At 40.3% G+C, this 14,513-nt stretch overlaps 2 protein-coding genes across 5 annotated transcripts in view; one reads left to right on the top strand and one right to left on the bottom strand.

Moving 5' to 3' along the window:
• Positions 1-305: 305 nt before the first annotated feature.
• RB195_017029 (uncharacterized protein) lies at positions 306-2,850 on the top strand (the record flags this gene model as incomplete). 3 transcript variants are annotated; one of them, XM_064183836.1, is made up of 5 exons in its annotated part: positions 306-392; positions 585-680; positions 953-1,101; positions 2,554-2,666; positions 2,723-2,850. In XM_064183836.1, the coding sequence occupies 5 exons, from the start codon at positions 306-308 to the stop codon at positions 2,848-2,850; spliced, it is 573 nt and encodes a 190-aa protein (XP_064039716.1). The 3 variants fall into 3 exon arrangements, with proteins under 3 accessions (XP_064039716.1, XP_064039717.1, XP_013291960.2); XM_013436506.2 differs by lacking the exons at positions 306-392; positions 585-680 and having other exon boundaries at positions 962-1,101; XM_064183835.1 differs by lacking the exons at positions 953-1,101; positions 2,554-2,666; positions 2,723-2,850 and having other exon boundaries at positions 585-803.
• Positions 2,851-11,539: 8,689 nt separating this feature from the next.
• The window catches only part of RB195_017028 (uncharacterized protein), a gene marked incomplete at both ends in the record, with an annotated part of 60,264 nt that continues 57,290 nt past the window's right edge, over positions 11,540-14,513 (bottom strand). Inside the window, 2 exons of one of the 2 annotated variants that reach the window (XM_064183833.1) lie at positions 11,540-11,672; positions 13,003-13,094. In XM_064183833.1, coding sequence (XP_064039714.1) covers positions 11,540-11,672; positions 13,003-13,094 — 225 coding nt within the window. Of the gene's footprint in view, positions 11,673-13,002; positions 13,098-14,513 lie in introns of both variants that reach the window. The other variant, XM_064183834.1, reaches the window with a different exon arrangement.

Genomic DNA, 14,513 nt, shown 5'->3' with positions numbered 1-14,513 from the left:
TACGACAAATCCAAGATTTCCGGCTATGTTCACGTCCTTTTTTCTAACCCACTCCTTTTTTGGTTTGACAAAATTGGTGAGTAGTGAATTAGTTCGTGTAAATTTTCTGCTGAAGCTATCTTTTATGGGTATTTGGCGTTCGGTGACTTACAGTTGCTCTCGTTGAGTTCGTCCACTGGGGACATGCTAGAACTAGACCACGTTGGGAATGACATAAGGACAATAATTAGTGAAACAATAATTCTGTGCTTCAAACGTACTTCTATTGTAGCTACGATAAAGAAAGATATAGATAGAGGATAAAAATGTTGCTGCGCTATGCCTCGGACCAGAAAACTCTGCTGATACTGAAATTAGAGATGGAGTTCAATATGAGTGACAAATCCCCAGAGGTATGGGCGAGCTATGTTCTCTACCAATTCTTATTCAGATGGCCAGTTTTCGTTACCTCTTTTTGGAATGACTATATGTCATGTCGTGTTATCCTTATGAGAGGTGCAATTTTTGATAATTTTGCTCACCTTTAGATAATCAACTGCTTTAAGGAAGGAGAAATTGAAATCCTGACTTAATTATTCATTCAGATGGCCTTTCATCACCGATTGAGCTGTTCCCCTCCGAGCTCTCAGCTGATCTTTCTGTGCTGCGAACACATCATCCCATCTCGTTATCAGTCTCTCGTTCGACACCATTTAGCATATCTTGGATCCACTCTAACGTTTTCCTTATCCATATATCGTCGAGTACTCTTACAATGTGATCGGCCCATATGTACATATTGTTCGATGTATTTACATAAATAAGAACACGAAGACTTTTCTTAGTTCTTTTCTTTTTTTCTTGCTTTGTTTCTTTCTTTGTTTCTTTTTTTTTCTCTACCATGTGCAGCGCGAGGATAATCTATATCTTATCTGTAAAGGCTTTGTAGCCAGCGCAATTAATGAGATTTCAGATGTGCCAAATGTGGCAACGTATTCGTTACGGGGTCCGATGGAGACCTCAGGAACGGCTTGCTCTCGCTATAAGAGCGCTTGATTTGAAGTCTGTGAAATCAGTCAATATTTCGCTTGATCCTCTCTATCCAGGGAATCTATCAATCAGGTGAGCTTGCAGTTTTTTTTTGTTTTCCTTTGAACCACTCGTTACCTTCAGTGTTTGTATTTCTTTTCCTTAAAAGGAAAACAGGTTCAAGCACTGGAAGTGAAGAATAGTTCACTTCCAGTACTTGAACCGAATCGAAACAAATCTGTGGAATACTTTCATAGATTTGTTTTGGTGAACCATTTCTTCACTTGCAGTAGTTAGTATCTGAAAAAAAAAAACTACTTACATTCATAGATGCGATAGTCGAAGCGGGTGCTCTGACCCCCTTCATTTTTTAAGTAAAGGACCTCCTTCACTTTTAAACGGTTGGCGAAAGGACCCCCTTCACTTGAGCTGCAACCCATGAGCTGAACCCCCTTCACTTGAGGAGGGTCCGGCTTCTTCCTATTGCACCTATGCTTTCATTTATTCAATCCACGTGAATTCTGAAGTGGTTTTCGGAATTCGAATAGAGGAGCTATCGTGATGTGATGATGCTACCTATCAAATCACAAATTTCATTACTTTCTTCTCGCAACTTTCATAGATGCTTTTGACTGTTGTTGGTTTTTTTACAATGACTAGTATAGCGTTGAGGAATAGGTCGTGAGTATTTTTTATGTTTTTTGAAAATGGAAATAGAAACGAAAAACACGGCGAAATACATAATCTGATAGAGAATCTTCTGCTCTAGATGGAAGTGGCTTTTTTTTTTAGAAAGATATTATTGATTTCTAATCCCTCAGCTCAATAAAATGGAGCATCAAGCGAACAAAACGGAGCGTTTTCGACACCTGCTTTTTGCATTTGAGCGAGATGCTAAAGCCGTGAGTTATGGGAAAGGAAAGGGAGGAAAGGGCATCGAAATAACCATAAAAGCCTGAAGGAAAAACCTGAAAAGTCCATGCGGTATGGAAAGAGGTACAGACTGACGAAGAAATTGGTAATGGCAAGAGAAACAACAACAACAACAACAATGAAAGTACTTTTGACTAATTTGCAGTAATTACTTGTTAAAAAAATCTTCCCTAGTGGGCGACCGCTGCGTGCTCCGTTTTTCAATTCGTGTTCAAAATACCTATTCATGATGTGCGAAGACAAATTTCACTTTTTTTCAAGCATTTCTTCCTTTTTATACAGATCACCAATCTTAGCTTCAGCGTCCTTGTCCTCGATAGAATGCAAAAGCAAAGCAGGTTTTTTTTCCACCTGACCCTCCACTTTAGTTGTTTGAAAGAAATATGAAAAAGAACCAACAAAACTAAAAAGTTAGAAGACAACAAAAGACAATCAGAAGTTATATAACAATTTTGCTTTTTTTTCTTTTTAACTTCCAATTTTATTTGCCTTCTTAACTTTGAAAGAAAGAAATACTCACAACTTATTCCTCAGCCCAATATTTTTAGTTGATTTATTCGCTCCTTTTTACACCGTTCTTTGGCTAAATTTCTAAGACCTATTAATTTGTAGGACGTTTTGGCATAGCATTCTAAGTCCAAAGGTCCGTATGACAAATCCAGCTGTCAAAGTCACGGCAGAGATACGAAATGATCGACAACCGCCCTTCTTTGTAGCACTGTTAGGTAAGGAATTTGTAGTTGGAGCTTATAGGAACATTTTGCATGATCTCTGGTTTCAGAAGATGGAAAGAAGCTTCACTTTAAGACTGACAATATGCCTGCTATGGACTTGGTTATGCGTTTCAATACACTTCTGGGGAATCCGGAGCTAGGGAAGTCTGGAACTCGACCAAGGCCAAAATTATAATAATTCTCTTGTTATGATTTAATTTTATCTTGTCATGTGCATTCTCTCGATGTTAGGTCGTTTAGTTATGTAAATTTGCAAAGATGAGAATATTGCAGAGGTATCTAATGAACCTTTTCAATTTTATTTGTTGTGGAATAAATCGACAATTTAGAACTAGTACGGAGTTAACTCCTCTTTCTTAAAATTTCCTGTCCCCTTGAGCTTTTCTGAGAACGTTGGGCAAATTCTCTAAGGTTCTACTAATGAGCGTTTATATTTTCACCCATTACTAAAAACTGGCATTGATAATCACAGCCTTTTAGTGCGGACCAGATTCAGAATAATTTTTTTGAACATTTTTTTTACAGTTTACAGTTTGCAAGATTTATTTTACAAGTGACTTTCAAATTCCTTTCCAAAAACAAGAGAACCGGATAAATTGTGAGAGTCTGCTAGATCTGCAAAAATCGTAATAATCACATTGTGAACATTGGACTGACAGAATTAACGGTTCAAAATTACCTTTTCAAACTTCTATTTTAGATGTCTCAAAGTTCCATAAAATTCAAGAAAGCCCAGAAAAGAAAATAGCAGACATGTGTAGTAGGGTTCAAAACGAAATGACGGTTACGTAAGCAGCTGCGCTCGATTCGGCATGGTGTAGCGTAGTGGTTGAGGTCGTGGTGGAATCCGTGCTGGCACCACCTATTGCTGCTGTTCGCGATGGTCCCACCTCGGTTCCAACAGCTGTTTAAACTGTCGCAATTGTACCGTTCTCAATGTGGTTTTGACCAGACTATAACATGATTTGAGGGAGATTTAAAGACAACATATCACAAAATTGACGATGTTGGGATCTCTCCTGGACAATGAAGGGTTTGGGATGTAGATTATGAGTAGGAGCCTTGAGTTGATGTCTAATTCCAAGTGAAGAACGGCATAAGAGACGGCTAGCCGTACGCGGTGCGTTAAGAGGTAATGCGTAGGTTTCCCACGCCGTTTTTCAGGACGATTTGGGTAAGTTGAGCGTGGCCACGCCAATAATCTTAATCAACACCCTGAACCCTATATTATACCACTGGAGATCCCAATATCGTCAACTACGTGATACGTTGGCTCTAAGGAATTAGAACCACAGCAACACGTTTAATGATATGAAGAATGAAATGTGAATGGTAAGAAAATCACAGGATATTCCCACACTTTTAGATCACGTTTTAAAATGTTGAAATAAGGATACATTTGCGCTTGTGTTTTCCTTCTTAGTTTCAATTTATTACATAAAATATCAGCGTCTAATATTGCGGGGAAAAAATTTAAAAAATCAAAAATAGAACTCGTTTGTCGTACAATTTCAAGCAATAAGCGGTGTCATTTCCACATCAACACTCAAAAATTGTTTTTCATGGTAATTATGAAGAGGAGTTTTAAATGTTCAGGGAGGTTTTTGCTAACTCACTCGGAACCATATTTAAATATTATATTTATTTTATTTTATTTCATTTATTTATTTTATTTATTTATTTTATTTTTTATTTTAATATTTAAATATTTAACATGGAGGACAGAAATTCTCGAAGACTCTTTTATGGATTTGCTTGAGCTATAGCCAAGATTTGTACTGACCTCTATTAACAGCTAACGTTTCCCCGTTATCGCTTTCGTTAGAGCCTGGAAAAAATCAAATCCATCAGTGATTGATCTTCTCAAGTGTCTCATTATCCTGCAGAAAAGCATTCAAACGATCGATAAACTCAAACAACAACACATCGGCTAGTGCTTACTTCATTTGCTAAATCTGGTAACGCTACAGACCCCTACGTATCACAACTATGAAGCCCAAGGGCTTTTATAGTGGTCCTAACCCACCGCCCATAGATCTTACCTATCGAACTGCCGACAGCAGCACCAATGTGACGGTGATCATTTTCCACTACAATACACCTTTATTAGTTATTTGTTCAGATTCTAAAAAGTTAGCCTAAAAAGACAAACCAACTTTGAAAAGCAGATATGCAGTTTATATCTAACATATAACTACAAAATAAGAATAGAAAACTGCATAATTAAGTAAAATTTAATCAAATATTTAAATAATAACGTCCCATAAATATTTGCCCTTATCATGCAGAGTATTTTTCATAAATTTGAGCTGTGCTCTGGTTTTTAGAGATTATTCTAAAATGTGTAAACGTGGCCCTGTGGCCTAATGGATAAGGCGTCGGTCTCCTAAACCGAAGATTCAAGGTTCGAGTCCTTGCTGGGTCGAAAAGCTTTTTGGGAAAATTTCACTTATCCTTCTCTTCTGAACTATATAGTTACTCAATTTATTTTCTTACGCAGCAATTCTTGCTTTCGATCTGCTTGACATGCAATTTTTTCCCGCTAGTTTTAGGTCCACTTTGGTGGATTTGATAAATTTTACAATAAATTTCTGATAGATATGGTTGCACAACTATAACGGAGACCAGTTTTCTCATAACATCCTATGAACATTTGATGCAGTTTACCTCTTGTGATTTCTTCTAATCAGATTTTTCCGAGTGAATTAACTCGTAATTCAGAATTTTCAGATGGGGAGTTTCACCCCCACCCCCACCCCCGCCCTTCCGATGTTAGAGGGCAACATCGGAAGCAAAAATTGGGAATCACGCGCAACCTCACCCCTTTGGCTTTTCCTCCGAGCGATTCGTCTGATGCAGCATGCAGATAGTTCTACTCTACGCTCTACGTCGAGGATAGCTCTGTACCAATCGTCCCGGCGTCACTCCTACCTCCTCAAAGTCTTATGCTTGGGCTCTGACGAGGAGACTTCAAGGGAGCCCTGAGACTTCTCCACGACCCCTCACTTACTATGAATACAACCGTCTCCACTTCCGGGAAAGCCCGTATGGGACGCTACCACCTCCATCACACTGCATCAGTGCCTTGGGACATACCGTCAGGTCGTACGAGATGAGCAGTCTCTCTCAGTCGAACATCGTCTTTTCTCGACGAGGTGTCGCACGAGACTACACGAACTCGCAAGCTCCACACGAATCTGTGGTGATACGGATTTCAGGTGGAGTATTCGTATACGGGGTCGTAGATTACGGAGAGGGCGGTGATTCCGTCCATTTCTCCCTGTATCAGAGGATACGGACAACCCCGGAACGCTGTTCTTACGACGTCCTCGATTGCAGCGCGGCACTCTTGCGCCGCCCGCCGCTGGCGATTCGTCCGGATGTGCTTTCGACGAATCACAGGCGGGGCGAAGTTGGGCGGAGCGCAAACGTTGCGCATTGCAACATAAGCCGTCATAAGAAACAGCATTCCGAGGCCGTCCGTTTCCACTGATACAGGAAGAAACGGATAGAATCACTCTCTTCCACACATTCTATGACCCAGTATAGGCATAACCCATTTGAAATCCGTACCACCTCAAATTCTTGAGATGATTCCTTCAAGGCGGTGAACTCACGTGTGATATCACGTGACTGCAACGCACATCACTGCTAAGTAGAATTCAAGTTCAAACTTAGAAAGTCGATGAGGCAGACGTGATAAAGCGAAGACTTACAGTAAGAAATGCATTAAGTAGACATAACATTCTACATAAAATACATATGTTACTAAAAAAGCACTAATCAATTTGTTGCTGTTTGAGTTTGCCTATCGTTTGGATGCTTTCTGTAGGGTGATGAGGCGCTTGAGAGCATGAATCACTAATGGCTTTGATTTTTTTCCCCAGGCTCTGACGAAGGCGATAGCGCCGAAACGTTAGCCGTTGTTTGATAAAGACGATCAATAACAATCTTGGCTACAGCTAAGGAAAATCAATTTAAAACTACGTTTCAACATGCCGAGATTCAAAGACAGTCGAACATGGGCGGTACTAACAGAACGTTCCATCGTTGGCGCACACGACGTGCACTTCGTATTTATCCTTACAGGGAGAAAAAAAAGCAGCAACGTTGAGGTTATCGCTGATATAATAACCTTCCGATCTCATGAACAGCTGTTCACAATTATTATTCGTTAAACTAAGCCACGCTCTTGTATCTATATACGATTACAAGAGTAAAACTCGCGGCCCTGTGGCCTAATGGATAAGGCGTCGGTCTCCTAAACCGAAGATTCAAGGTTCGAGTCCTTGCTGGGTCGATAGTTGTTTTCGTAAAACTTCACTGAACCTTCTTCTCTTATTCTGAGCTATGTAGTTACTGAACTTATTTCTCTCATCCACTGCAGCCTTTGCAGCTTGTCTGTGCTTGATATATCGTGTTCTTTCTTATTTTCAACCATATTAGTATGGATCTGGACATTTTTGAATGATTTGGGTGCGCAACCTTCCCTATGAGGACCACTTTTCGCATCTGTTTTTCACCGGGTTTGGTTGAACCAATTTATTAACTTCTGTCTATCTCGCATCGATATTTCGATAGGTACTGTATCAGAACTAAGGAGATTCCTATATAACGTTCCTCAGACATGAGAACATTGTTGTATATCCATGTTTGTAAATACAATATTTACGAAAATACGATTATGTATGGAATAAAGGAATGGCTTATGCTCTTGCACCAGTGCTTAAAGGCATCACCCCAGGAATCTGAAGTGGTACGAGTTTCAGGTGAGTTATACCTATATGGGGTCGTAGATTATGGCGAGAAGGGTGATTCCGTCCATTTCTTCCTAATTCCCGTAAAAAATGGCCTGGAAGATGCGGCGCGTGCACAGGGTTGGCGCGCTCCAATCGAACTCGCTGCAGAAAATAGAAAAGAAATGGAGAGGAGGAGTTAAATGGGGCATGCATGACTTCAAAGACCCCGAATCATTTTCGGGGTCTTTGCAGTCATGCAAAGTTCGTCCTTCGAAAAATACAAAGTTGTCAAACGTCAGAACAAAAATAAAGTCTTACTAAAATCTCGGTGGACAAAACAAGAAAACATAAATACTCATGCTCCTATTTTTGTGACGAAAGAAAACAACAACAAGGGGAAAATAGTTCACCATCCTATACAGTCGAATATCGAACTATTGGAATTCAGAAGGCGGGAAGTGTTTCCTATAGAAATATTAGCCACAATTGAGACGTAGACAACAAACAGAAAAGGTAGTCAGCCTTAGATCAAATCGATAACTATGATCAAACGGTGTTCAAATATACTCACAATCCTTATTGCACATACATATGTATATTGTAAAGAGCGAGTAGTTTATTCGGCTTACAAATAATATAATATAGATTTAGCACGAAGAGTAAGCACTTGCCAATGATTTTTTCTTTGAGTTTGAAAAATCGCTTGAATTTCTTTTGTAGAGTGATAAATCACACTGATTAATTTGATTTTTTTAAAATCTCTGGTGAGGTCGATAACAGTGAAACTATAGCTGTTAGTAGAGGAGGATCAAAACAAATCTTGGCTGCAGTTCAAGAAGATGCTTAACAGAAAAAAACCGTGGGACCCTTCTTAAATTCAGGAAATATACAGTGGCAATTTGCAAGATCACTATTTAGCACTACACAGCGCACGTCATGAGTACCAACGACGGAACATCCGAAATTTCTAGGTGATGGATTGTTTTACTCGGAAAAAATCCATTTAGAAGAATCCACAAGGGATGAGAGGTAATATTTTACGAGAATTGGTCCTCGTTAAAGTTATACAGCCAAATAATTCAGCAATAGTAATGCCCAGATCAATCCCAATACTGCTGAAAATAACGCAGAACAAGATCGATGGAATCGATAGAAAGCGAGACCTGCTGCAAAAATGAGGAATAATTCCAGCAAGTACATGGTTGAGAAGAAGATAAGGATGAGGGTAATTTTACGAAAAGATGTTTCGACCCAGCAAGGACTCGAACCTTGAATCTTCGGTTTAGGAGACCGACGCCTTATCCATTAGGCCACAGGGCCACGGCTGGTCGTTTTTTACATCTCCCTAGAAACAAAAGTAAAACATGCTCTGATGAACAATACTCTGGAAGATTTGCCGAGCTGTTTATGAGAACTTGACTACGTTACTACCTTAAAATTAGCCTAAATTTTGTTACTTTTCTTCCTGTTATGGTAAATACAAATTGAGTACAAATTTGGTTTCGAAGAGGTTTCATTCCACAAAATTAGACTTTAGGAGAAATCTAAACAGATAACTAGTAAGTTAACCAGTAAATATCATAGCATCTAGAGACATTCTGGGATATTTCATGCTGATGGCTACGAATTTCCAGTAAATTTCTCTCCAACTATCTTAAAAACAAGTCATTTTTGTTTTCAAATATTAACTTCTGGTGAACGAATATGTATGGGGTTCAGCGTAGTGGAAAGTGGTCCCCACTGGCGTCGTTCGATGCTGTTCAAGAACACGGTCAAAAAAAAAAACCCCAACCCCTATAGGCCAACAATCACACGATTCCGTGCGAATTATCGGAACTGCTGACTCATTCCGGTTCGAGTGATCGAAGCCTGGCAGCAGAATGACTAAAAAAATCCTCGTAATTCTACGTCATGGCAGAAACCCACTATTCTACAACTCGAGTGTAGCGTAGTCGGTAAGAGGTTTGACTGTGACTGCACGATCGACGGTTCGAAACCGCTCCAGTGTTAACTAAGCCTTTCACCTCTCCGGAGTCTATAACTTGGTACCAGACTTGTCTGGAAGGATAAAAACACTGAATCGGTCCGCCTCCATAAGTCATTACGAGGCGTTCATAAACGGCAAACGATTCTGAATTGAAGTTGGACGCGTAGACGTATCCCTATGGAGATCGATCAACGTCGTGTGCTCGTTCTTCGTTCTTCTACGAATCATTCAACTCTCCTATTTATGTAGTATTTTAAGTATATTTTCTAGGACGATGCTGTGCTGTTGAGCATTCTTTCTCCAATCTATCTGATATGCAGACTAGTGGTCCACTACACACTTACTTAGACACTTAGATAGCCCGTCTTCACTGGAAGTGCGGCGCCACCAGCATCTCTTCCACTCGTTTCGTTCCCTCGCCATTGTCATCCAAAATGTTTTCAAGTTCGTGAGTGACGTTGACGAGATCCTTGAGCCGTATCCAGTTGAGCTCTCAGCTGGTCCATCCGTGTAGCGAACACGTCACCCCATCTCATCGGTGGTCACCCTAGAGGGCGTAAGTGTCGGCGTCTGTTCACTGCATAGTCTGTGGCAAGCTGGTTAACCCATTTTTTCAGGACGTTTTTTCCAGGTCTCACGCGGTTTGATGACATTGAATGCTCCTAACGTCTCATAGATTCTCGGATTTGTGAAGCAGAGCCGGATGTTTCTTCCCTGTAATTGGTGATGAAGTGGTTGCTGATGAATTACGCTCTAGTTGTAACTTGATGGTGAGGAGACTCCATCCTCAAAAACTCCTCTGAAACTTGGCCCTAAATGGCCCGTCTTCCAAAAGTGGATCTTTTCGCGATTGCCTGCGGAGCGTAAAGAAGGTCCCGGCAGATTCTCCGGGAATCCCTTCGGTATGTGTATGGGGGGACACGGAAATTTTTGGGGAAAATAAAAAAAAAAAAAAAAAAAAAAAAAAAAAAAAAAAAAAAAAAAAAAAAAAAAAAATTTTTTTTTTAAGAGTACGGGAGGGAGCGTTGTCCAAATGTTGCCTTCAGGAAGTGTTCAAATCTTACTAAATGAACTGTTTTCCTTCGAAGAACACAGAAGGTTCTTCTGTCCGGAAACAAATTAGGCTATAAAAAAAGCTTGGAACTCACAGAATAACGATAGTTCTCATTCCTTTCTCACTTTACTTTTGAAAGCTGGAATGTTCGGTTTTTAACGAAAATCGCCAGTAACGTAATTTGAAGCTGTTATATACATCCTTCTCTCATATTTCACGTGAGGATTTCTCTTGTTTCTGATACGGTTAGAAGTTCTCCTCACATTATAAAATTCCAATGGGTGTGTCTGATTCTCTTCTCTGGAACAGTTTAGTAGTCCGTGAATCATATCCAGGCCGGTGATAGCTGGAGGTAGGGAGAAACAACTACTTAGGTATTTAGGTAGTAAGTAAATCCCTTTAGGATCATCGCTAATTGCTGTGCCGAGGCACGATTCAGGCATGCTCAAAAATCTTCCCGGGACCCTCTTCACATGTACCCGTACTGGTGGTATTGCTGGATACTGGTGGTATTGCTGGATTGTACTGGTGGTATTGCTGGATTTTCTGCGAAACACAACTTTCATCCTTCCTCATATATTCATTTATCCCCCGTGCGCTATTGGTCAGTCAAGAAACTACAATTTTTTTCTAAAGTAATTATTTTACTTAGTACAATAATAATAATGAAAAAAACAAATTTATTAACATGCAAGTTAATACAATGACAAACAATTACAAACATGTGCAGGTATGGAACATTTTTTATCACACGCAAAACGCGATTATGATAATGGGACCCAAAATCAAGAAGAAAAAAAACCGTGTGTAAGCAGTACAAAAGCGAGGTGGAAACGAGGAGATGAGAGAATGAATGTGCCGCTAAATACCTAGTAAATAGCCGTAAATAAGATGAATTTAAATTTCTGGTTATTTTGGTGAGCATTTGAGAAAATATCGCTCGAAAGCTGTGAAAACAGAAGAAAAGTGGGGAAGTCGCTGAATTGAGAAAAATGACTAGAGCGGGACCAGGGGAAGTAGAAAAGAAGAAACAATGAAAGAGACGATAGAGTTAGTAGCGGTACTGTGTGCGCGTGCAGGCGGCCTACTTTTCGTAAGGCACTGTTGAGTCGTACTCCAAACGTAGTTGACGCATTTTCTCCTGGATTCCATTCGATGTTGTTTTGTCATTTTCACCCTTGTCCACATCTTCCAAATGCTCGGCAGAGGAGGTTTTTCTGGAAAAAACATGCGCACATCAGAATCATACGGAACCCTACATAAAATCGTGTTTTCAGCAACTTTCTGGACGAATTGAAGGTTCTAATTTTTTGAAGTGTAGGTATATGGTTCAAGAGTGAGCTCTGTAGGAGAGAATCTGTTTCTATTCGAAAAAAATGGTGTTACCACTACTAGAGTGCTGATAAGGACGTTTTTTTCGTTTGCTGAAGGCAGTATACCACGAATCTGACGTGGTGAGCAGATCCGGAGAGGAAAAGTTGGAGATAGATTGTAGGATTCGAGCTGGTTCCGCTTATCTCTCCCAATCACCTTAAACCACTCGACTGATAAACAGAGGGTTCTCTACTCCCGTCGTAATTTCTTCATTTATCAAAAAAAAAACTGTTGAAAGGGGTTTCTTCTCTTAGATAAAAATAGAATGAAGATAAGATAAACTACTAATTATATCTTCACTGACTATAATTATATCTTTATTGTCTATTTTTTCCCTATTTCACGGCATGTTCTGTTCAACCTTAAATGGATTGGAACGGAATGAATAAATAAAAGAAAAGAAATAAATGAACGAATAAAGAATGTCAGGAAACTGATTACTGATTCATCCAGTGTGATCAAATGGGTAGAGGGGAAATCTTAGTCCTATGGACTGTTCTAATATGTTCTAATTTTGATAAGCTGTACACGAGGTTGTTAAATAAATTTATTGGCTAACGTTTCGGCTATATCGCCTTCTTCAGAACCTGAAAAGAAGGGATTCAATCTACAATTTAAACGACCAAGCTCTCCACAACTAAACTGATAAACTCCACGCCTACTTTCAATCACCAATTTAGCGACTACACTGAATGCTCGCCTTAGATCGGAGACACCTAGCATGGACCGCTGACTGGTCGATCACGAGGGCGAATGGTTCGAATGTCACATTCGGATCGGAAGAACCATTCGAGATATGGCACGAGTTCCCACGTTATCGTCAGACATTCGCCCTTGCGGTTCATTTTAGGATTTTTGGCTTGGATCCAAAATGCCTCCAGCGATTTTCGAGCCAATGTTTTAGATTTGTGCGCTAAGATTTGAACCCTAATTTCAAAATCCCTCCTTTTCAGACTCTGAAGAAGGCGATATAGCCGAAACGTTAGTCAATAAATTTATTTAACAACCTCGTGTACAGCTTATCAAACTCGATACTACACTCAACTATGCCGAGGTTCATTGAAAGTCGAACTTTTCAACTGTTCTAATATGTATTTTAATAGAAATTCTGTGCTAAGGTATGTATATACTTAGGTATATTATGGTACCTGTACTTTTGTATGAATTACTCACTTGTAATAGCGAGTCTCTTCGTCGAAACCTCCACGAAGTTCGTCGATGATACACGCTAGCAATATTCGCCATGCTCGAACAGCTTCTCGATTCTTCTAAGTTAATGTGATAAGTTAAATTGCTTGGAACGTATGTTTAGTGTAGGAAAAAAAAAACAAATCTGATAAGTATTTGGTGAAAAAAAAAATTGACTGCAAATGGTTTAAAGCATCATTTTCCCATAACCTGCTCAGCCTTGAAGGCATCACCCCACGAATCTGGCGTGGTATGGATTTTCGTTGAAGTACACCTATATCTGGTCATGGATTATGAATACAGGGGTTTCCTCGCTCATCTCTCCCTGCATCACTGTAAACAGATGGCCTCGGAGTGCGATTCTTTACGACGTCCTTTATTGCAAGGCTACACCCTTGCGCTCCGCCCCCACCTGCGATTCGTCGAATGAAATGAATTGCCTGTCGGGGCGTCCAAATGGATTTGAGTTGATGAGAACTGAATAAGAAGACCGGTGCAGATGTGGGGATACCCGGCACATTTCACCCTGTATTCCAGCAGTTGACGTTTCTGTTCAACCATGTCCTGATCAAAGCCTGTTAGAGGCATTGATCGAACCATCAACCTGAATCATGGCACCGCCGCCACATCCAAGGAGTCGCTCACTGCTCACGGATCGCTTCGGAGATATCTTATGGAGTTCAAACAACGCGCACAACACCTAGCCGATCTCCATTTGGTCGCAACTCCTACTTAAAGGCTGCGTGTCACGAAATTGACGGAAATCACAAGAAAAAGCGTAGCGTTCGGGTTTTGGATTACGGAAACTAGCTTGGCTCCGCTCATCTTTTATTAATCACCGAAAAAAAAACGGTGTGGAAAACGGCCCGTACCTCCAAGGAATTAAACCGGTTCCCATGCCGTTTTTCACGACGATTAGGGGAAAATGAGCGCAGCAACGCCAGTTTCCGTAATCTAGAATCCGAACGCAACGTTTTTCCCAAGGTGTCCGCACAACGTCAATTTCGTGATACGGCTTTAAGAAGAATGTTCCGTTTTAGGGATGGAATACAGTGAAATACATATCAAAAGCCAAGCATGGATTGGCTGGTCACACTGCGACGAGAATTGACTACACCATGACTAAGAGAACGATTAGAGTGGAACATTCCAAGAGATGCTAAATGCCCTCGAGGGAAACTGCCATTGAGATGGTTTGACGTGTTCGCTACGAGGATGAAGCAGCGGTGATGTCACGTGTGTATGTGGCTCAGAGACCTCGTCTTCACTCCTGGAATCAACGGAGATCTTGGACGACGACCGCAAGGAGAAAGAACGACTGGAGACGATCCTGAGCCCAGAAGAACAGGTGAATAAGGGTTATCTAAGTAAGTAAGTAAATCTAGAATTCAGTTTCTCATTCCTTAAAGCGGCTGATTACTGGAAGATTTAAAATAATAAAAAAAAGGGGAACTTTATGGGGTTGGAAAAAAAAAAAAAAAAAAAAAGGGGGAAAA

The sequence above is a fragment of the Necator americanus genome, chromosome II (genome assembly GCF_031761385.1).
Source record: "Necator americanus strain Aroian chromosome II, whole genome shotgun sequence".
NCBI classification, from domain to species: Eukaryota; Metazoa; Nematoda; class Chromadorea; order Rhabditida; family Ancylostomatidae; genus Necator; species Necator americanus.
Note: the sequence above shows the minus strand (reverse complement) of the source record. Positions and strands in the feature narration are given on the sequence as shown.